Source organism: Pseudopodoces humilis, chromosome 18 (assembly GCF_049639895.1).
Source record: "Pseudopodoces humilis isolate 2021_Gansu_Grassland_sample_001 chromosome 18, ASM4963989v1, whole genome shotgun sequence".
Classification (NCBI taxonomy): Eukaryota; Metazoa; Chordata; class Aves; order Passeriformes; family Paridae; genus Pseudopodoces; species Pseudopodoces humilis.
In genome coordinates, this window is record NC_142217.1 from 17,036,321 (window position 1) to 17,059,661 (window position 23,341).

Below are 23,341 nucleotides of genomic sequence, written 5' to 3' on the forward strand. Positions count from 1 at the left end.
TGGGGCAGAGAGGGGGGTCAGTTCCGCCCTGCTCCGGCCGTGCCTCCCTCCCCTCCGCCCCCGGCCCCACCTCCGGCGTCATGCGGCTGATGGTGGTGATGTCGTAGCCGGCGTTGATGAAGTTGGGCGCGTAGAGCTGCAGCTGGAACTTGCAGAGCCACTGGTACACGGCCTCCGAGCTCTGGGGTGCGAGGGACAGATGCACCGGGGCAGCTCTGGGGATGGGGACCCGCCAGCCCTGCCCGTGTCCCGCACGCTGTGCCCACCACATGCTCCCCACGGCACCCAGAGCTCCCCGCTCACCTTCCCCTCTGACGGCAGCTCCATTTTCTTCAGCTGGGGCTCGGAGGGGGGCTGGGGGGCGTAGGGGGAGCTGGCCACGCTCTGCGACCGCGACGAACCTGCCGGAGGGGTGGCGGTCAGCGGGGCCGGGGCTGCCCAGCCTGGGCTCTGGCCAAGTGGAGGGGAGACCCGAGCCCTGCCCTGGGCGGGATGCCACAGCCGCACCCCCAGCTTGGGAGGGCTGAGACGGGAGAGCGACAGCAGCCCCGAGCACCCCGCGCTGCCCTGCACAGGGTGCTGCTCCTCGGGGAGGGGCAGGAGAGCTGCGGCCCCGAGCAGTGGGACTCAGCCAGACCTCTCCTCCAGAGCGAGTGTCCCTGGTGCCCAGGCAGCAGCCAGAGAGCTCTCGCTGCCAAAAACCCTCTGGGCCCCCTCCCCGGACATCCCTTAGTGCCCAACCTCCAGGGTAAGGAGCGCTGCCCTGAAATTTTTGCCTCATGTTTCTGATCAGGATGAACAAGAAAAGCCTCTTCCCCCCCAGCAGCAACTGCATCTTCCGTGTGTGTGTGTGTGTGTGTGTGTGTGCGTGCGTGCATCCTCCCTGTGTGTGCATCCTTCGGGCATCTGCATCCCACTCGCGTGGGCATCCTCCTCACATGTGCATCCCTCTGCCGTGTTCATCTCCCTCACGTCTGCATCCCACTTGCGTCTGCATCGCTCCGGCATGTTTCCCCCTCTCCCTGGCAACGTCTGCACCCCCCTCCCCTGAGCGCGCCCCCTCCCCCGAGCGCATCCCCCTCCCCAGGTCTCTCTGCCCGCAGCCTCCTCCCTCCCCGCAGCCCGGGCAGCTTCGGGCATCCCCCCACGCCCACCCGCACGTGTGCATGTCCCGTCTGTCCCCCCGATTCCCAGGCACGTGCCACTCCCGTGGCGTGGGCACCCCGTGGCGTGGCCATGCTCCCCGCAGCCCCCCAGAGGGCGGTGGCGGGGGGGGACCCCCGCTCGGGCTCCAGCAGGGCTGGCGGGGGGCCAGGGAAGGGAAGGGGCCGGGGAGCAGCGGTGCCCCCCCTGCCCGCCCCACGCCGCCCCCCGCCCCCCACGGGCCCCCACTAACCGAGGCAGGAGAAGGCCTGGCAGCAGCCGAAAGGCGAGAGAGTCATTTTTTACCCACACGTTTTTCTTCTGGCGACGGGTGCCGTGGCAATAAAAAAAAAGACAAATCCCTGGATCCACGGCACGGCCAGGGCTCCTCCTGCTCCGGCAGCCGGGCGGCCGCAGCACGCACCTGCGGGGATGTCCTGCGCCTTGGCCGGCCCATCGCCCACGGCAGACTCTTGCGCAGAAGCCTTCTGGGAAAGGACCGTTGCCAGCAGCTGAAAAACACCCCGGGAAGGGGGGAGAGCAGGCAGGAGTGAGGCGGGCGGAGGGGGCCGGCGGGCCGGGGGGTGCGTGTGGCGGTGTCGCGGGTGTCGCGGGAGTCGCGGGTGTCGCGGGTACCGTGGATGCTGCGGGTGCTGCGGGTGCCGCCAGCTCGGGCGAGGGTGGGCAGGGAGGGTTGCAGCAGATTTCGGCGGCAGCGGGGAGAGCGGGAGCAGCAGATGGTGCTTTGCCGGCAGCAGGAGCCCACGGCACCGCCGCACCCCGAATCCTGCCTGGCACACACCCAGCCCAGGCCACCGGCACGGGCTGTGGGGTCCCCTGTGCCCACAAGAAGAAGCCCCCCTGGCTGGCAGCGTGGCGGGGCTCGGGGGCATGGCAGGCAGGGTGCCAGGGGACGCGGGCTCGGTGGGCTGGCCGGGCTGGGAATGGGACAGCCCAGGGGCAGTGCAGGGCTATTGTGCCAGTGGTGCCAGGGCAGCGTGCAGGGCACTGTGCGGTGCTGCTGGCACTGCTGGCAGTGTGCAGTGCTGATGGAGCAGCGTGTGCAGTGCAGTGCCGTGTGCCGGTGGCAGCAGTGCATTGGTGGCAGTGTGCTGTGCCGGTGGCAGTGTGCTGTGACGGTGGCAGTGTGCTGTGCCGGTGGCAGTGTGCCGGGCCGGTGGCAGTGTGCTGTGACGGTGGCAGTGTGCTGTGCTGGTGGCAGTGTGCTGTGCCGGTGGCAGTGTGCTGTGCTGGTGGCAGTGTGCTGTGCCGGTGGCAGTGTGCCGGGCCGGTGGCAGTGTGCTGTGCCGGTGGCAGTGTGCTGGGCCGGTGGCAGTGTGCTGTGCTGGTGGCAGTGTGCTGTGCCGGTGGCAGTGTGCTGTGCCGGTGGCAGTGTGCTGTGACGGTGGCAGTGTGCTGTGCCGGTGGCAGTGTGCCGGGCCGGTGGCAGTGTGCTGTGCCGGTGGCAGTGTGCCGGGCCGGTGGCAGCAGCGTGTGCAGGGCAGCGCACAGTGCGGAGGTCCCTGCGAGCGGCAGCAGAGACACGGCACAGCAGCCCCGGACGGACCTGTGCAATGCTTTGCCGGGGGCTGAGCCCAGGCCCGGGCAGCCCTCAAGGGCCAGGTGGAGGGGACACGCTGGTGTCCACTGTCAGTGACAGCGTAGCTGGTGGCACACAGGGTATCGACGAGACTGTGCAGCACCCGGCCAAGCGGCGATCCCAGCTGAGGTCAGGGCAGGCAGCAAACGCTGCAGGACCGCAGCCAACAGCAGCTGGCACGGCCAACTCAGGACTCGCCTTACCTTGACGCCTTCGGAGCCGGCGTGCAGGGCGTGCGCCCCGCTGCCCGCGCTCTGCCCACTCCCCGAGCTGCGCGCAGAGGCCACGCTGCCCGTGCTGCCCAGGCTGCTGCGGTCACCACCTGCACACAGAGGAGAGGCTGTCAGGGCTCTGTCGCTGCTGGGGGACACCACGGTGTGGCCGAGCCCCGCTGGAGCCGCCGCCACGTCCTGGCTCCGCGCCCCGGCGGTCCCAGCTCGCCGTACCTGCGAAGGGTTTCCGCAGCACCCAGATCTCCTCGGCGGGGGCTGGCGTGGCCGATCCGCCCTGCGACGGGGACAGGTGGGACGGGCTCATGTCGGCCCCGCGGGACCCTTGGTGGCAGAGCAGAGAGAGCGGCCGTCAGGCGCGTGGCTCTGCGCTCGGGCTCGCACGGCTGTGGCACGGAGCCGGTGACCACGGCCCCGGGACTGGCGCGGCTGCACGTGGGAATAACCCCACGAGGAAGGTGTGGGGACCCCGGCTGTGTCCGTGCCCAGGGATGCCAGAGCCGTCCTAGGGCCCTGTCCCACCCCAAGCTGGCAGAGGTGACAGTGACCCACCCTGGGCCCCGTTGTGCAGAACATTCCCTCCCTACTGCCAGCCAGGGACAGACCCTGGGGGAGTGTTCCAGTGTCCTCAGCCTGGACGAGGGACAGGGACCGTGTCATCCCTTCATAGGTCAGGATGGGGACATGACCCAGTCCAGGGAGCAAAGGGAGCTGGGCAAACTCAAGCAGTGGGGACTGGGGTCTCCACCCCACTGTCCCCTGTCCCAGGCAGTGCTGCATGTTCCTGCAGCTGCCTGCACCCATCTGGGGGGACACAGGGGCCATGCAGGGCCAGGCACCGGTGCTGAAACCATGATGACACAGAGGGGACACAGCAGAGGATGAGAGGAGCTGGCCCTCCTCTGGGCCACAGCTTGAGGGTGACCCCTGGGCACAGCTCCTCACCAGCTCACTGTGCTGGCCACCTCTGCCAGGTCCCACTTGCACCAGGAACACCCAGCTCTGAGCCCAGGGGGAAAACAGCATCAGCTGAGGTGGGCAACAGCCCTACAAGGCCAGTGCTGCCACAGCCCGACCATGGCTCTGCCACTGTCCTGCCAGCCACAGGGCACTGCCACCCCGCCACCAGCCGTGGGGTGTTACTACCTCACTGCCAGCTGTGGGGCACTGCCACCCTGCCACCAGCTGTGGGACATTGTCACCCCACTGCCAACCAGGCCAGTTCTGTTCATGGAGCTGATCACTCCAACAGCACCAATGCAGCGGGGGGCAGGTGGTACAAGGTGATAAAGTCACTGAAGGAGCACAGCAGGGGACAAACAAAAGCCCCACCAAATCAGGCTGGGACATCCCTGAGCTGCACATGCCAAGGTCACACCAAGAGGAGACTGTGCAACCGCACCAGGAGAGAAAGCCCTGGAGAAAAGAAGTGCTCCCGTGTCCTCAGTGCCAGCACGGCCACCCAGTGCTCCCCAACACAACCTCCTTAGCCACTGCCACCAGGGCATGTGCAAAGACCCTGGCCCAGCCTTCGAGGACTGCCCCTGCAACCCCCCTGCTCCTGGGTGCTCTTGACGCACACACCTGCAGCATCCGTCACCTGCCTGTGTCCCGGGGATGGTCCCCAGGGTTCAGCTGGGCTCTGCCTGCCCCAAGAGCATCCCCTGGGAAAGCCCCCGGTGCCGCAGCCCCTCCAGCTCCGCGTGTGCAGCCACGACCCGCTCAGAGCCGGGCCCTGCTCCCTGTGCCCCTGGCACGGAGCTGTGGCACCGTGCTGCCAGCCCTGCCCCTGGCACAGGGCTGTGAGCGCTTTGGGGGTGCCCACGCGGCCGGACAAGAGCGCAGGGTGGGGGGCGAGGGCTGTGCCGTGGGCACAGGGCGCGGGTGTGCAGGGGGAGCGATGGCACGCCTGTGCCACACGTGTGCCCCCACTGCAGGCATGCAGGCGCATGCACACGCTGCATGCACACACACACACACACACACACACACACACACCCTGCAGCCCCCCGCTGACGGGGAGAGGCCGAGCAGAGAGAAAAGACTCGACACACGCTTTAAAGGAAAAGAAAGGAAAATCCATGGAGAGCACGAAGCGAGCGGTGAACTACCTTGTCCATAACGCGGCTCGTCGGCACTGCTAGGGGAGAGCCTGTGATAGCCAAAGGAACTGAAAAGAGTCTGATGGGAATGTGGTGGTGGAGGTGGAGGTGGAGGCAGGGAATGGAACGGATGGGACGAGGCGTCACCGTTTAGCACAGCAGCCCCGTAAGCCGGGAGCGGGATCTTTTGGAAGTGTTGGGGGATTGTTACAGTCTCCCATGAACCTGATAATAAAACATAACAAGAGACAAAATGAAAAGAATCAAAATAATAGAGACACGCTCAGCGCCGCCAAAAAAAAAGAAGAAGAAAAAAAGAAAAAAAGGAAAGAAAAGAAAAGAAAAGTGGGGAAAAGGCAGCAAATCAAAAAAGCAACCAAAGGGACTTGGAGAAGCCAGAACCGAGACCCAACCGATGCGGAGCCGAGCCGAGAAGCAGCAGCGGGAGCTCAGCACACGCACAGCCCGGCGCAGGGTACGGACACATCCCGCGGATCCCACACGGACACCGGGACAGCCCCACGGGTCAGCTCATGGGGGGCTCACAGCTGGGCTGCCGGGGTCCTGCTCCCCGCAGCCATCCCAGGGGAGCGGGGCTGCAGCACCCCCGTGCCCGGCTGTTTCTGAGCCATGACACAGCGCCTGCTGTCCCACCACAGCCACCGGACTGGCCACAGAGCCCCACAGCCTGGCTAACACTGCTGTGGGCCAGCTGCAGCCCAGGAGCCACGGAGCACAGCCCAGGAGACGTGGGTGGCATCTCTGTTACTGGCACACAACCCATACCTGGAGGGTGGCTCTGCCCCTGCCTGGCCAGCACCTGGCACCTCCAGGGTCACTTGGATTGCCCGGCAGCCACTTGTGCTGCTACTCCCTTCAGATATTGTTCAAGTGCCACCATTCCCTGCCCATGTCCCCATGGTGCGGCTGCCCCCAGGATCCGCTCCCAGGGATGGGGTGAGATGGTTGATGTGGGGTCTTTCAGCGCTGCCTGCATTGCACCAGCCCCATTGGGACACTCCTGGCAGAGGACACAGCCCGGGGACAGCCCGAGGGGCTGCACACCCCGCCAGGAGCCTAAAGGGATGACGATGGGAATGGGGATGGGGACAGGCAGCCACAGGGCCGGGGAGCAGGGGCCAATCCCTGAGATGGCCTCTGGCTGGAAGGTCTCTGTGTGGCAGCATCAGCTCCCTGGCACTGGTGCCCAGTCCCTGCACAGACCCTGAGCACCAACTCCTGCGATCCCACTGCTGTGCCTGTCGCCCCAAACTGCAGCGACACCTCTGGGTCTCCTCATGCACCAACCTCCCAGCGCCTCAAACGCCTCCCCCAGCCCGGGGACAGCCAGGGCTGACCCTCAAACACCCCAGGGCTGCCAGCACCAACCCCAAGGCACCCCATGGGCACCGAGCCCGCAGACACAACGGGAACACGCACCCTGCACAACCCTCGATGGAACGCCGGCCCCACAGACGCAATGAGGACGCTGACCCCACACAAAGGCACCGTCCCCATGCACACGGCGGGGACACCAACCCCACATGCACGAGGGGCATCACCTCGCCCCGCTTTGTCTTCACCGCTGCACCCCCCGACACCCCGGTCCCCACCAAACCCCGATGGGGCTCCCCGGGGCTGGGGGTGTAGGGGGGGATTATTTGCCTGTTCGTTTGCTTATGGCCTCGACGAGGCTGGAGGGGAAGTATCCCACGCGGTCGTTGCCGGTGCGGTTGTCGTGGATGCAGCCCTTCCAGCGCCCGTCCGCGTGCTGCTCCAGCACCTGCGGGAGGGGCCGGGTCAGGGGCCGGCCCGGGGGCCAGCACTGACACCGGGGTGTCCCCGGCCCCCCCGGCCGCACTCACCGTGATGACGTCCCCGGCTTTCACGTTGAGGCTGGTCAGGTCGTAGTTGTTGCAATAGTCCTTGACGGCCCGGACCTGCAGAGCCGCGGAGGCATCTGCGGAACACAACGGGAGCGTCACCGGCCGCTCGCCCCACGGCGGGTGGCACCCCCAGCCTGGCGTCCCTCGTGCCAGCACTGTGCCCTCCAACCCCCTACCCCGCAGCATCTGCTTGATCTCCTTGCTGGCCTGGCTGGTGGTGAACTGGTTGACGATGTCCAGAGCCGTCTGGTTGTAGGTGTTCCTGACGTGGGCGTTGATCCCGCTCTGCAATGGCACCGAGAGGGATTGGGAGGAGGCTGGTCCCCATCCTGCCACCCCTGGGACTCCCTGGGCCACCAGGAGACCAGCAGCTGGAGGGCACAGCTCTCAGACCTTCGCGTGTACCCCCCTTGTGACCCTCACCCCCTGGTGTGCACCCCCGGGCCCTTGGTGTGTCCCCTCCAGGACCCTCAGCTCTGCTCCCTGGGAGAGCTGCACGAGCTGCTCGGAGCCCCCAGCTGTGGGGTCACCCCCTTCCCACAGCCCCAGGCTGGGTTGGGGGCGCCTAGGGGCACCTGGGGGTGCCGAGGGGTCCCCTTACATCCAGCAGCAGCCGCACCACATCCGTTTTGCCGCAGAGAGCGGCCTCGTGCAGCGCCGTGCCCGCCTTGGTCTGCCGGTTGATGTCGATGCCAGCCTGCAGCAGGAGCCTGCGGGGGGACAGCGGGGTCAGCGGGGCACGGGGGGCACCGCTACTGCCACCCCTGCCCACGGCACCCACCGGATGATGTCGATGTGGCCGTTCTTGGCGGCGAGGTGCAGGGGGCTGGTGCCGTTGGGGTCGGTGGTGTCCCCCGGTTTGGGCTCCAGCAGAGCCGCGCACATGTTGCTGTTCAGGAGCAGTTGGACCACCTGGCTCAGCAAACACAGACGGAGCAGGGCTGCAAGGGCGGCCCCCGGGCCCCAGCTCCCCTCCTGCCAGCAGCCGGAGCTCCCCTGCGGTTCTGGCACCGCATGTCCCCAGCGCCGGCCACCCTGTGCCCCTCCAGCTGCTCCAGCACCCCCGGGGACCTCGCAGCGCCCCTCTCCCCTCCCCGCCCTCCTCTGGGGAGACCCAGCCCCGCAAGAACTTACCCCGACCCGGCCAAACTCGCATGCCAGGTCCAGGGGCGTCTTCCCCGAGTTGTCCATGATGCAGGGGTTGGACTGGTGCTGCAGGAGCATCTCCGACTGGGGACAAGCAGAACCCCGCCCCGGTGAGGGCAGGGGTACGGGGGTGGCACCAGCCCCCCTCCAGCCCCGTCCCTCTCCGTACCACGTCGTAGTGCCCGTGCTGGGCCGCCAGGTGCAGGGGGATCTGGCCCTCATCCGACGGGATGTTCACAGAGGAACCTGCCTTCAGCACCATTTTCATGGGCTCCTTCTTGCCCTGCCAGGCCGCGTAGTGCAGGGGCCGCATGCCTGAGGGGGCAAGAAGCCGTGAGGCTTCCATGTGCCAACACAGCAGGCAGAGCCCGCGGTGGGGCACAGGGCAGGGGGCCATGGCCGGCACCCGGGGACTCGCCTTTGTTGTCCTTGATGTCCACGGCAGCTTGTGCCTCCAGCAGCAGCGAGATGAGCTCCGTGTTGCCGTTAAGCGCCGCATGGTGCAGAGCAGAGAACCTGGGGATCGGGCTGGTGTCAGGGGCCCCCACGGCCCTGCCGACCCCTGGCCAGCACCGTGAGCTCAGAGCTGCACCTCTGCAGCGCCCCGGGACAGCCGCGCTGCCCTCCACGTGTGCGTGTCCCCGGGAAAGCCGCCCCCACATCCCTCTGTGGGCTTTTGGGGCGAGAGCTGCTGCAGGCAGCTGAGACCCCACTGCTCCGGAGGTGGTGGGCAGGGCAGGCACAGGGGTGTCCCACGGAGGGTGGGGGTGCCGGGGAGCCCCCTCCCCACTGACCCACTTCCCCCAGCCTGGCCCCAGCAGCGCGGCCGTGAGCACAGATGGCAGCGCTGCCCTTGCCCGGTGCCGGGCCAGGCTGTGGGCTGGGAAAAGCCCCCGGCCCCGCACCCGCTGTGCTCTCGCAGCTCCCGGAGCCGGAGGGAAGCAGGCCAGGAGCTGACCTACTTGTGCTCCCGGCAGTGGCGTGCTCCGTGCGACTGCGCTGGCACCGCTGCCCTGGAGCACAGCCGTGCCCCCATCCCATCCCCGGGGCATGGGAACGGGCTGCGGAGCCCCCGGGACACTCTGGCCTCTGTGGCTGCCGGCTGCCCGAGGGGCAGGTGTGGGGTAACCATCCCCCAGGCCCCGGTTTTGGGGGAACACATCCCCATGGGGAGCACGCTGCAGCCGCCGCGATGCCCCCCGAGCTGCCGGCTGCGATCCCCGGCGGGGAGCGGCGATGCGAGCAGACAGCCGGCACAGGAGGCCGATCCCCAACGTCTGCCTGGGAAATGTCAACATTTTCCGCTCCAGCGCCCCGCTCAAATCCGCTCAAGATGGTGCAAATCGCAGCCTTCCCCGGGGCTGCTTCGGGGGCTTCCCTCGGGCACCTCCCGGCCCAGCCGGCCACCTCGGCCAGGCTCGGGGCACCGGCCCCGGGGCCAGCGAGGGGACACCCGCACGGTGCTCGGCCACGGCACCCCCAGCCGGCACTGTAGGGATGGGGAAACTGAGGCACGGGGCTGACTAAGCTCACACAGAGCGGAGCACTGCAGCCTTGGGCTGCCCTGTGCCTTCCCGGGGGATCCTTTCCAGGAGCAGGACACGAGCAGGGCCCTGCAGCTCCCCAGCCCTGCCGCGGTGCCCAGCCCTCCTGTGGCTCTGCGGGGCACCAGGTGGCCCCGGGGCTGATGTCCCCCTGCAGCCGGCACAGCGATGGCAGGTACCAGGGGATGCCCAGTGCCACCACCCTGGCCACGAGGATGAGGAGGCACCCGGGCTGCTGTGGCCTCCTGTTCCTGACCAGCTGCTGCTCTCTCTGGCATTTCCCTGGCCACAGCAGAGCCATCCCCAGGGAACAAGCGGCATCCACCGGGATCCCGGGATCCCGGGGCGGGGGGAGCCGGGGGCAGCTGCTGCCCAGCCCCACAAGCAGCACTCCCGCGGCAGCCCCCGCAGCCTCATTAGTGTGATTAGCGGGGGTGAGGTGCGGCCCCTTTCCGCTGCTCCCGCCCCTGTGGAGCATCGCGCCCGTGCCCGGCGGGGTCACGGCTCTCCCACCCGGCACCCCACAGGGCTGATCCCTGCACAGCTCCCGCGGAGCCCCACAGCGCTGGGAAAAGCGTGGTGACATGTGGGACACAGCCGTGCCTCTGCCTCCTCTGGCGTCCGTGGCTGCTCCAGCAGGGTGCAGGCAGGGCTCAGCCACTTGGGCTAACGGGAGCCAGAGCGCTGGCACCTCGGAGAGCCTGGCATTCACACACAGACACACGGGATCCCCCTGCTCACAGCACCCCGCAGCACCCACACCCGGGCCCGGGGCTCCCACTCACCCGTCGGTGTCTTGGAAGTTGACATTGACTTTCTTTGCCGATCCGAGGAGCTCTGGAAGGGGAGGGAAGGGGGCAGGATGTTAGAGAAGGTGGCTGGTGCAGGGACACGAGGCACACCAGCGAGGTGATGTGGTGGCAGCTCCAGATGTCCCTACCTACCAAGGCTGGGACTCCCTGCAGCTCCACAGGTGTTGAGTGAGGCTGCCTGAACCTGCAGGCAGGAGGCTCGGGGTGGGGGTCCCTGCTGAAGGTGGCAGAACCCAGGGGCTCCTCCTGGCATCAGGTTCTGCCCATTCTCCCCTGGTTTGCCTGGGGTTCCCCCCTGGCTCCTCCACCTGGCTGAGGCTCCGGAACAGCCCCGAGGAGCCCCCGCTGGGCAGAGCTCGGCACATCCCCTGTACCCCCAGCCCCCCCGGCACAGCCCTCCCCACGCTTCTGGGAAATTGAACCGCGCCAGGGCAATCCAATTAGCAGCACGAGGAAGGATGGAGCCAGATTTACATAAGATTTACCCGAAAAATGCCACTCAGGCTTTCCAGTGAGCTGCTCTTCCCACAGCGGGAGCTGGAGCAGGAGGAGAAGGGAGAGGAGGGTGGGAGCAGCACGGCAGAGCCCCGGGTAGGGGACCCACACAGCAGCCCCTGAGCCCAACACAGCGGGCACAGCTCGAGCACAGCTCCAGCACGGCCCTGAGTCCATGGGAGAGGACCCAAAGGCTGCGTGACCTGGCAGGGAGAATGAGCAGACAAAGTCACTCGAAGTCAGGGGCAAGCTCTTGTTGGGAGAAGCTGGCTGGAAGGGGCTGCTCCAGGCAGGGAAGGGGAATGTGAGGCCAGAGAGACCCTCCCTGTGCAAGCATGGCCTTGCTCTCTCCCCCTCTACCATGTCCCCTCATCAGTGTCCCTGTGTTTATTGAATTACTGGACACAAGGGCTGTGCCACAGCCCAGGATGAGCAGGGCTCCGAGGGCACCTGCAGCAGGAAGGGCGGCTGTGGCCAGCCCTGACCCTCCAGCCTGGGCAGTGGAGCCAGGCTGAGCCAGCCCTGCCCAGGCCACGCAGATGGGCCCAGGAGTGGGCAGGACAGAGGCTGTGGCACGCAGCGCTGGCTCCCTCCTGCACTCCAGGGCTGCCCGAGGGGCCGAGCTGCAGGACATTTGCTAAAGCTGCCACAGCCTGCCGTGGCAGGTGACAGCTGCAGGGGATGGGCTCTGTCGGCCACCTCTGCCCACCAGGTCCCCAGGCTCCTCCCAGATGTCTCATGTGGGACGAGAAGGAGCACTGCAGGGTGCCCAGGGAGGGATGGGGGCACCGTGGGGTCCCCAGGGTGTAGGGAGGGACAGGAGCCCTACAAAAACTCCCAAATCCCATCCCTGCCATAGCATCCCCGTGTTCCCTGGGGAAGAACTGGACATTACTGGTGGGCAGAGCCCCTGTGACACCGGGATTGACCCAGTCCCCGCCAGCCCCGTGCTGCCGCCAGCGTCCCCAACAAAGGTGCCATTCAGCTCCGGTGGAGAGGAGCCCAGCGCCGCTTCCGCTGCCGCCCTGCGCCAAGAACCAGCTCCCAGGAGAAGGGGCCGAGCTGCCCCCAGGGATGCAAAGGGCCGGCAGACAAAAGGAGCCGGTGGGCGCAGGAGCGGCGCCGTGCCCGGCACTGGCTCCAATCTCCGGCCCCGAGACGGGCCCCGCTCCGGCTGATGGGTCCTTGCAGATGGACAGACGGTTGTCAGCAGGTCTGCAGTGCCAGGCCTTTCCCACGAGTTGATCCCAGCGAGGGGCTGGGATGGGGCAATGCCCGGGAGCCAGGGTGTGGTGGTGACACCATTGGCGATCCCCAGGCACGCGTCGCCCTCGGCATCACCGAACCATCACCACCCCAATGCTCTGTAGCGGCAAATTTTTCCTCCCTGCACCTGCAGGAGAGGCTGTGGCTGCCAAAATCTGTTTAGCACTTCCATCACTGCCCGTGCCAAGTGCTTAGTCAGTGACTTCCAGCCATGCAGTGGTTTGACTTTCTTTAAAGCTCTGGAAGTGGCCGTCAGCATGCCGAAGGCAGCTGGAGCGTGGAGCCCAGCTGGGGTCTCAGAATAACCTCAGTTCCCAGAGCAGGAGAGGAGGATGGGTGCCCTGGTCACCAGGTCCACCGTGGGATTTGCAGCCTGTCCGGGGGCAGCAGGAGCCAGGAGAGCTCATTAATGACTGGGAAGTGCAAGGAAAACTCTTCCACTAACAAGGGAGGGAGAAGGGAGCTGAGTGGTTCCAATTAAAAATATCAGCTACAAAAGGAGATGGGCACGGTGGGGAGGAGAGCAGAGCTCCTTCACGGCCACTCTGCCAGCGGGCTCCCAGTGTGTTCCTGGCTGTCCCCTCTGCTGGGATCACGGGAGGGGTGGCAGGGACCACCGAGCACCTGCAGTCACCATCCTGCCCTCTCCATGTACAATCAGATGCCATCAGGAAGGTGCTGTAGGAGAGGTGGCATGTCTTTGCTCAGACACCCTGAGCCCCACCATCCTTGGGACACCCCCGTGTCCCCTCTTGGCTCCCCATGGGCTGCTCAGGTGATGGTTGTGCCATGTGGGATCACAGGGCTCCCCTGGTATCTCATGGCCCGGCTCCCCACGGCTCTCAGAGCAGTTTGCACCCCATAAACACCCTGGGGCAAGACCACGATGCCCATCCCAGGAGAGGGGGGCACAGAGAGGATCTGTCACCACCGTGTCCGGCTGTCACCCGCAGCACCGGGAGCCGCAGTGTCTGCCATCGACACCGGCTGGAAACTGCGTCTGCCAGAGTAAACATCGCCTCGGGGAGCGGCCCTGCCGCTACTCCCAGAAACGCCTTCACTTAAACACAGGGATCGCAGGAGCTAAATGCACGCTTGGATTGAGGCTGGCGCTCCGCGTGCGGCGAGCTCCTCGCAGGCCCCGGCTCCCCTGCAGCAGCCCTGGGCACCGCGGCGCGGGTGATGCACGAGCCGCTGGCACGTGCAGGGCCTGTGCACGGGGCACCCGCTCTGCCCGAGCCCAGAGTCCAGCCACGCGTCACCTTGGCTCCTGGCACTGCGCCTGGCAGCTGCTTTGGGTGTCCTGCAGCACCCCCGTGCCCAACCACAGCTCTGGGCAGCGCGGTGTACGGCCACGTGGAGACACCCCGTGCCCAGTGTGCCATGGGGACACCACTATGCCCAGTCCCTGCTCCAGGTGTCCCAGAGCACGCTGTATGGACACACCTGTGCCCAGTGTCTGCCATGGGGACACCACCATGCCCAGTCCCTGCTCCAGGTGTCCCAGAGCACGCTGTATGGACACACCTGTGCCCAGTGTCTGCCATGGGGACACCACCATGCCCAGTCCCTGCTCCAGGTGTCCCAGAGCACGCTGTATGGACACACCTGTGCCCAGTGTCTGCCATGGGGACACCACCGTGCCCAGTCCCTGCTCCAGGTGTCCTAGAGCACGCTGTATGGACACACCTGTGCCCAGGTGGCTGCTGTCCCAGCGGTGACTGGACCCCAGTGGCCAAGCGCAGCTCCGGGCACCCCAATGCATGTTGCAGTGAAACCCCCGTGCCCGGCTGCCCCATCCCTTCCCTGCACACGTGTCCAAGGCCACGGCCCCACATGGTGGGACTCCTCAGGGTGCTCCTCTCCCTTCCCAGCACCCCCTCACGTGCTCATGCGCCAGCCCCTGCGTCTGCAGCCAGTGCAGCGCCAGCAGCAATCGATGCCCGGCCGGGGCGTGGGGGCTCCCGGCCAAGCCCCCGCTGACGAAGCACATCCTCACCCAGCTCCCCCCGGCAGGGAGCAGGCGGCTGCTCCAAGCAGATGGCTCCAGCCTCCGCTAAATCAACATCTACTTAATGAGGGGAAAGCATTGCTGCCCCCTCCCCAGCATGGCGGCAGCGGATGAGCCAGGAGAACCCCCCCAAATCCTCCTCTCCATCTCTTCCATCAGCCCTCTGCAGTGATCCCACTGCCCTCCGGCCCCATCCCTGCTGCTTCCCCACTCCCCTGCTCGCGTGGGCAGCCGGACGCCCGCGTGTGCCGCCCCCAAACACAACAGGACCCCACAAGCAGCGAATTTCCACAGGGAAGACATTCAAGGCGAGCGCCTATTTCGGAGACAGGGGGGAGGATCCTGCAGCGGCATCGCTGGGAGCTGCCGGATAAAGGAAGCATCCAAAATAGCTGCTCTTAATTATATCCCTGCTAACGAGCGCCACACAAACAACGGGCACCGCACGAGGAGCCCTGGCATGGGGGCGTCTTATTGCTCGCTGCGAGGATGGGGTCCCAGCGGCAGCATGTGGCACCGTGGGAGCCCCACCGAGGCAGCCACAGCAGCCCTGGCTGGGTCTGGTGATGGCGGTGACATCGGGGAGCTGGTCCTGACAGGGAAAAGCTTGTACTCCTGCAGCCAAGGTCGTGTCAGGCGCTGAGGCCGGCGATGCTCAGATGCTAATGAAGCCGTTATCATCTTCCGATCGATCTGGACTGTATAAATAATGCACCGGGAAGCTCGTTCTACAGGGAAAGGGATTGCCTGGGGCTAGGAGGTGGCCGGGGTGAGATGGAGCCGTTGCAGAGCAGTACAGGGCACAGCTGGACAGACATCTCTCACCACAGCTGGTGTCCATCACAGCTGGATGTCCACTGCCCATCACAGCTGGACATAAACCTCTCAGCACAGCTGGATAACAATGCCCATCACTACTGGACACCCCAGTGGCCATCACAGCTGCACACCCACAGTTGTGTGCCCCGCTGTCCATCACCAGGCATTCCCCAAATCCCAAGGCACTTTTGGGGGATGCCCCCCGTGTGCCCAGCACATGTACAGGTGCTCCGGGTGCCCGTCCCCGGCAGAGCCTCCTCCGGCGAGCGGCGAAATCCGCACAGGAGGCTGGCTGGGCTCTGGCAGCCTGAGTCACCGCGCAGCGCTGTCCCCTGGGGCTGCAGGAAGCAGCTTAAATGCAGCTTTCAAGAGGCAGCAGGGACTCCACTGTGATGCTTTTATTTTTACAAAAAGGAAACTTTTCAGTCCCATGAGATGGCGCGGGGCTGACCCTGTGTGATGCCGGGACAGGCGGGGACAGGGGACACGGGTGTACCCAGGGTAGAGCCGACCCACCAGGGCTGGAGCTGTCCAGGGGACCCAGCAGCCACCAGCAGCTGCTGTGGAGATCTCCACTCTCTTCCCAAGCCATATCCTCACCTGACCTCTGCCGTGTGGTGCCTTGGAGCCAGGCCACGCATCAGCCGGACCCCTTTGGGGCAGTGCCAGCCCCCCAGCCCCCCGAGTACCACACGGGGCTCTGCTGAGGTGGGGGTCCCCGGTGCCTCGGCCCAGAGCACCCAGAAATGCGGGGAAGCGGCAGCAGGGACGGGCAGGAGTTTGCACAGCGCAGGGATGTGCTGCCTCTGCCCCACGGCTGGGACAGGAGGTGTCGTGCTCAGCTCCGTGGAACCAGCAGCGAGCACCGCCCGCCGTGCCCGGTGCCAGCCGCACGCCCACACTCGTCTCCGCGGAAATGAATGTTGGTGTCGCTTACAGGGAGCCCTAATTGCCAGCCCGTGGCAAACAGGTAATTTTCTGTAATCACCCTGGCTGGAAGGAGCTGCTGCTGGCACAGTGAGGCTGGCATGGCAGGGACGGGGACGTGGCTGCTCAGGGCTGCTGTCACCTGTGTCTGCCCATCCATCCATCCATCCATCCATCCATCCATCCATCCATCCATCCATCCATCCATCCCAGCACGGCTGGCACTGCACCTCCTTGGGACACGGGAGCAGAGAGAGGTGGACACACACCACTCACCTCCACCCTGGGACAGAGATCATTCTGCCCAGCCTCATCCTCATCCTCCCCAGCTTCTCCCCCTCCTCACCCTCTCTGCGGGGCCAGGGATCCCTGGGAGGATGGACCCTGGCCACGCTGGCTGCAGGGCGGGACCAGGAGCGTTGTGCATCTCAAAGCATCATTAACCAGGGCACAGCGGTGATCACCGGCCTCCCATGAACCCAGCACGGTGCAGCAGCACTGGGAAGTCCTGGGTGCCCTGAGTGTGCACACGTGTGCACATCTGTGTGCCGACAGCCCAGATCAGCTCCTGGAGTGCCCTGAGTGTGTGCACACGTGTGCACATCTGTGTGCAGGCGGCCCAGATCCATCAGAGTCTCAGGGCGCTGCTGCAGCGCCAGCTCCGAGCTCACATCGGCACAGCAGGCCCCGGGCTCTGTTTCAAACGTGACGCCTTCAGAGCCATCGTTTGTCCTCACCCGCGGCCGGTGCACCGTGCCCACCTTCTGCTGCTCCACGGCTGCATTCCCGGCGGAACGGAGAGACAGGAGGCACAGGAGGGACAGGAGGGACAGGAGGGACAGGCACGGGCAGCTCTGCGGGCACAGGGCCTGGCGGATCCCGGTGTGCCAGCGGCCGCCGGGCTGGGTGGACAGCGGGGATGTGCAGCCAGGCGATGCCGTGCATCATCCGGGAGCACGGGGAGCGCGGCCGGAGGCCTCACACCGCTCCCGGCGGGCAGGCAGCACTGCAGGGGGGGCGCAGGGCTTGCAGGAGCCATCCCAGTGTCCCCAGTGTCCCCAGTGTCCCCAGTGTCCCCTGTGCCCCAGTGTCCCCAGCCCGGCGGGCACAGGAAGGGGCTGGCAGGGGCGGTGCGGGGCCCGGCAGGACTGAGGCTCAGGCAGACGCTGAGCGCACACAGGGAGCTGCTGCGGAGCTGCAGGGCTGCGAGGAGCGCGCCTGCCGTAAACAGCCCAGCTGCAATGCAGGAGCCGGGCAGCCGCTGCTTTGTCTCTGCTCCAGCGGCTCCCGAGGGCCGGGAACCCGCGGGGCTCCGGCTGCCACATCTGGAAGGGATCAGCGGCTGCTGCTGCTACGGCCGGCAGAGCCCAGGACCCGGCCCCACGGCCGGCAGGGCAGGAGGCAGCGCCGGTGTGGGCAGCCGAGAGGCCACGGGAACACGGGACAGGGGCCATGGGCACAGGGGGCACAGGAGACACAGGGGACACAGGGGACACAGGGGACACGGGCACAGGGGGCACAGGGGCCATGGGCACAGGGGATACAGGAGACACAGGGGACACAGGGGACACAGGGGACACAGGCACAGGGGGCACAGGGGGCACACGCATTCACATGGATGCACAGAGGCACACAGCACACGGATGCCCAGGGGCTGAGGCACGCACACAAGGCACGCCTGCACACGGGCACAGGGATGGATGCACAGGGACACAGAGGGGCACACGAGGGGAACACGCAGCCACCCGAGGTCCCGGAAGCAGAGCCTGTGGTGGCTGCTTGGGCACCATCTCCAGCTGACACAGACCATGGCAGGGCACAGCACTGGGGTCCCTCCATCCTGCTGCACCCCGGGGCACCCCAGCCCCACAGCCACCTCCATCTGCTCGGCGCTCTCCAGGCACTGACCTTGGTGGGGACACCAAGGAGACCCGGGCAGAGCTGGCACCCCCAGCCAGCCGCTCTCCCACGCCCTCCCAGCAGCCCCACCGGATGGCTCGTGCCAGCACTGGTCCCCATCCATCACCGGAGCAGTCCCGGCAGCACAGGGCTGTCAGGCCGGGCCCAGACCAGCTCTGCATCCCAGCTTCCCATTTCTCAGGCTGATTGCTCCTGTCGCTGCAGAGCCCAGCATTAAACACCTCATTTTCCACTCCCGTATTGAGTTGGAAAATACTATTAACATTTCATTAGAGCTTAAAGATCGCTCTCAGCCCAGCACGATGAGCCAGTCCTCGGGTGGCATCACTCCTGTGCCAGGTGGGCTGCCAGGCCCCGTCCCTCTGGGCAGAGGAGAACCAGAAGGGCAAGTCCCAGATGTGGGACAGGATGGTGAGCCAGGGCAGAGGTGACATCGCTGCTCGGTGACCTGCTAGGCATGGCCCACCCTGGCAGCACACTTGGCCAGGGACAGGACACAAAGCAGTGACAGAACAACAGTGTCCATGCAGACACTCCTGACTTTTGCTCCCCAAAGCCTCTCCCTCACCCATGGGAGCCTGTCCCAGCAGGAGCAGCACCAGTCATTAAATATCAGCAGATTTGTTCTCCAACATTCTGCCAACAGTGCTGAGCCCCATTCCCAGCACACAGCGCCCGGCACAGGCGGCACTGAGGGAAACAACCTCAGGTGTCACCCAAGGGCTGGGTGCTCCCCTCCAGCACTCACCTGCAGCACTGCCACAGCTCCCACCTGCCCTGAGCCCAGGGATGTGTTCACTGAGCACCCACCACTGCTTTGGGACCTACCTGGGCCTTGGCACAGCACCACGGAGCCACCAGCCCCAGATGGTGCAGCCGCTGCAGACATGTGGGGAGTGGGAAGGGGCTGGGGGCAGCTGGGCACACCGAGATGGGCAGGACACGGATTGCAGCAATTCCCAGCAGCTGGGAAGGGGAGGGAAGGGTTAAACGGAGTGCAGAGAGGAGGAGAGGAGCCAGACGCCAGCCTGGCTACTGGAAACCACGATGGGCTGGCAGCGACTGGGACGGCTGTGGAGAGAAGCTCAGGGCACCCAGAGCACTCAGACCTGCTCACCACCAGCACTGTCACCCTTGGGTGCAGCCTGGCCCTGCCACGTCCCCACAGTGTCACCCCCAGCACAGGGCAGCAAGGTGCTGGGGCAGCAAACAGCCGGAGCCGGCGGCCGTGGGAGAGCCCTGCACGAGGGGCTGCCAAAGGGCTGCTTGGTGTCAAGCCAGGTGAATTTGGGACTGCTGAGAGAAAATCCAGGCCAGTGAAGGAGCTGGGAACGGAGCCGCCGGCCCGCAGCCCTGCTGCTCCTCGATGGCAGTGGCCAACAGTCCCCGGTCCCCAGAGCGTTCCCGGTGCGCAGGGACCCTGCGGCCGGTCTGGGCACGGGGACTGTGCTGGGGACAGGGGACACGGGAGGGTCTGCAGGCACAACTCGGCCCAGCCACAGAGGCAAAAAATGGAAAATAATGAGAAGTCACCCCAGGCTGAGCAATCGTGCCCCTCTGGAGGGAAACTTGGCACACACCAGCCCACACCCGCCTGCCAAGTCCTGCTGGGAGCGAGGCTTCACACGCAGGCTGGAAACCCCAAGAAGTTTATGAGGGACCCGCTGACACGTGGATGAGCCAGAGCTGCTGGGCCCTGACAGGAACCTGCCTGTCAGCCGTGCTCGGAGCCCTGCCTGGGACACACCTGGGACACACCTGACATCTCCCCTTGCTGGCATCACCCGCATGTCCCAGCCCACCCCCTTGGCATTCCGCCCTTCATCCCTGCCCAGGGGATCGGGGGAGGCGTGGGAGCAGTGCCTGGACATGGAATGGGGGATGCGCCGGGGGTCCCGGCACATCTTTGGCCAAGGTGCCCCTTCCCCCCACTCTGGATGTCCTGCCCAGCACCGGTGGCTCCAGAGGCCAGCAGCATCCAGGGGCTCCAGCACTCCAGTGAGCATCATCTGCTCATCTCTGTCAGCAGAGGTTCTGCCCAGAGCCCGTGGCCAGGGAGCAGCAGCAGGAGCCATCAGGGGTGGCTGCCTCCCAGGGAAGGCTCCTGCTTTCCCAGAGGGCTGGGGGAACCGGGCAGCTCCAGCCGCTGCTGGCCATGTGTGCCCTGGGCACTGCACCACAATTGGATTTGCATCTGCCCTGCCTTTTACTGCATGGAAATTGAATTGTGAAATGTCAAAGACATTTCCTAACTGCGCCATATTAGCCCGGTTTTATTAAATACCGTTATCAGAGCAGATTATGAATGCAATCAAATGCAGGCAAGAAAACCCAGAATTAACTGGCCACTGTGCAGGAGGAAACACCGGAGGGCAGGAGGCAGCTGGTGAGGCCCTGCCCAGAGCCCATATCCCCAGGTGCTCTGGCTCTGCTTCCCACTGTTCCCAAATCCGGGAACACTGATGAAGGAACACCCCCACACAGCCAGTGCAGCTCCTCTCTCATCCCAGGATGGCTCCCCAGACACAGCAGGACCCTGGGGGTTCTCACTGAGCTTTGAGGTCCCTTCCTAAGCAGGGCAGGACCTGCTCCCTGCACATGGCAGCAGGGCCAGGACTGATGGGACAAGCCCTGAGATGCCAGAGCTGCTGCCAGTGACATTCCAGGCAGGATGCAGAGCCGGGCACAAGGAGCAATGCAGGAATGGGGCTCTCCTGCCCAGACTGGGGGCACACCCAGAGCTGCCCATGCCTCAGCACCAGCACCCCGGGCAGTGGGGCCCGGCTGGGCTGGGTTAGCCAGGGTTACCCTGCTGTGGCAGGGGGTGCAGAGCTCCGTGCCCAGCTCCGATCCCAGCCAGGCAGCGTGGCTAACCCAGCCCTGGGTGTCCCTGAGTGAGGCACCCAGAGCTCCAACAGCACACCAGGACACGAGTCCTGATGGCAACCTGGGACAGCAGGATGGCACTGAGGACCAGGCAGTCCCACAGGACACAGCCCTGGGTTCCACCCACACGGCCAGTTCCTGCCACGCCGGATGCTTGTCCTGGCACTGCAGGGCCATGTGCTGGGACACCTCCTGGGCCACATGAAGCTGCCATGTGTGGAAGTGCTTCACAGAGCTCCCCAGCCTGGCTGGAGGAGAAACTGGAATAGAGGATCCAACCCTTGGCTCGAGGTCCTGCACTCGGCACCGGCAGCACCACACAGGAGCCATTTCCAATGTGGAAGAGCCGCTGGCAGCACCGGCCTGACAGGGAAGGAGCCAGCTCCCTCCAACACTCCACAGCCAGGGAGCTGTGGATCCTCTGCACGGCTCATGTCTCACCAGCTGAACCCCCGGGTGCCCAGGACAGGGATGGCACAGTGGGCATGGGTGCTCCTGGAGACACCCCACGGTCCCATCCCACCCCACGGCGCTGGAGACGAGGGGAAAACGCCAAGTCACCACATTTCTTCGAGGTAGCACCGAGAAGGAGGGGACAGGGAGGGAAACAGTTTGCTGCCAAATCCCTGCATCTGATTTGCGCAACTTTCAGACAACCTCATCAATTATGGATGCCCGGGAAGCAGGCGCGGTGCGCGCTGCGGCCGGCCCGGGCCCCCGAACCCGCACCCGCACCGAGCGGGGCCCCATGTCACCATAGCAACCCGCGCTAATTCACGCAAGGATTTTTAAAATCTCATTTATTAAACCCCACATGAATAGGATATTATCCAGATAACACAGCTAAGTTACAAATCTTCCTGGTGCTGCGCGGCGCGGGGAGCGCCGCAGGCACGCGTGGGACAGGAACTTGGAGGGGACGTGGGGACACCACGGTGTGGGGACAGCGCTGCTGGGTGCTCTCGCCCTCCACGCACAGCTCCAGCCCCACTGCCGTGGCCAGAGGAGCTTGTACACCCCTGGCTGGGGGCACGGCACCCAGCGCCACACACGTGGCACCGCTGCCACACGGGACAGCCAGTTCCAGTGGGGAAATGGCCCCAGACGAGCCCGGCACTGGCACCGGTGGGACCAGCAGAGCTGGAGATGGGCAGGGAGTGGGGTGAGCATCCAACCCCAACAGCAGGCTCAGCCCCACTGGGTGTCCCCTGGGCTGTGATCCTGGCACAGGGAGCACTGCTGGCCCCCGTGGCCATCCTGCCTGCTGTCCAGAGGGCTCAGCACTGGGAGGTGCAGCAGAGCACCAGGAAGGACAGGGATGCTGGACAAGGTGGTGGCATTCAGGCACCTCTGGTTGTTGCCACAGCAATGCCAGCTGTGTGCCCAGCCAGCAGGGACTGGAGAGGGGTGTGTGGGGACACTGCTGGGCACAGGCCAGGTGTTGTCCCCATACCCACACGCTGCCCCAAGAGGCCACGGCAGCAGCAGCATCTGGAGTGGGTTGGGATGAGGTGGACTCTGAGCTGGAGGTTCTTCTCGCCCTGCACAGTCCCTCAGCAGTGACACCAACGATGGCACTGGGGACATGGGGGACACCACGCCAGCCCTGCATGGCACAAGGAAACACATGCTGGCTCCTTGTGGCACCGTGGACACGGTGGATGCAACACCAGAGAAGGGACATGGGGAATGCCATGCCAGCCCTGCCCAGCACCAGGACATGGGACACCACGCTGGCCCTGCTTGCCCAGAAGCAGCCCTGCATGGCCAGGGACAGGGGACACCTCACCGGTCCTGCACAGCTCCAGGGAGAGGGGGGTGCCTGCGTCTGGGGAGTGCCCGCCCTGGAGAGAGGGTCAGTGGGTGCAGCAACGGAGGGTCCGCGTGTCCAGTGACCCAGAGCCACACGGGAGCTCCCGGTGGTCCCTGTCCGCACCCAGGGACGGTCCCCGGCCGCCCAGCTCGTCCCCGGCACCAGGCCTGAAACCCGCGGCTGCATCAGCACCATGAATTATTCAGTCCCGGGCGGAACGCCTCGACGGAGCAGTTACATCCTACAGCGAGTAGATACTCATGGAGCTACACACACGTACACCCGGAGACGCACACGCACAGCCACACGCACGCCCCCGCAGCCTCACACCTGGCCACGCACCCGCGGTGCACAGCCAGCCGCAGGGATGCACCGGGAGATACCCGCGGAGCGACATCCAAACACCCCCTCACCGCCAAACGCCAAGAGCCCAGCCAAACACACAGATGCCAGGGTACACACCGCCACGCAAACACCCCACGCACCCAAACACAGCCGCACACGCAGCCGCGGCAGCGCGGACACACGGAGAGGTGTGCGGGCACACGGAGAGGTGTGCGGGCAGTGAGCCCCGCCGCTCACCCGCGCGGCCCGGCCACACTCTCTGCACGCTCACGCAGCTGCGCCCGGCGCTGCCCGGCCGCAAACCCTGCCCAAACCCCCGGGAGCACCGGGCCCGGCTCCCGGGGGATCAGCAGAGAGCAGCCCGGCCGGAGCCCGACCGAGCCCGGGAGCGGCGAG

The 23,341-nt window shown here is 65.9% G+C and overlaps 1 protein-coding gene across 2 annotated transcripts in view; it reads right to left on the reverse strand.

Moving 5' to 3' along the window:
- CASKIN1 (CASK interacting protein 1) overlaps window positions 1-23,341 on the reverse strand; it is a 29,498-nt gene that overhangs the window by 5,672 nt on the left and 485 nt on the right. The window contains exons 2-16 of one of the 2 annotated variants that reach the window (XM_088063952.1): window positions 10,437-10,488; window positions 8,526-8,623; window positions 8,277-8,422; window positions 8,096-8,191; window positions 7,743-7,873; window positions 7,563-7,671; window positions 7,138-7,246; window positions 6,941-7,035; window positions 6,741-6,858; window positions 5,085-5,300; window positions 3,190-3,297; window positions 2,947-3,065; window positions 1,568-1,655; window positions 304-401; window positions 71-181 (exon numbers count right to left, since the gene is read on the reverse strand). In XM_088063952.1, the coding sequence (XP_087920078.1) occupies window positions 71-181; window positions 304-401; window positions 1,568-1,655; window positions 2,947-3,065; window positions 3,190-3,297; window positions 5,085-5,300; window positions 6,741-6,858; window positions 6,941-7,035; window positions 7,138-7,246; window positions 7,563-7,671; window positions 7,743-7,873; window positions 8,096-8,191; window positions 8,277-8,422; window positions 8,526-8,623; window positions 10,437-10,488 (1,694 nt within the window). The remainder of the gene's footprint in view (window positions 1-70; window positions 182-303; window positions 402-1,567; window positions 1,656-2,946; window positions 3,066-3,189; window positions 3,298-5,084; window positions 5,301-6,740; window positions 6,859-6,940; window positions 7,036-7,137; window positions 7,247-7,562; window positions 7,672-7,742; window positions 7,874-8,095; window positions 8,192-8,276; window positions 8,423-8,525; window positions 8,624-10,436; window positions 10,489-23,341) is intronic. The other variant, XM_005523218.2, reaches the window with a different exon arrangement.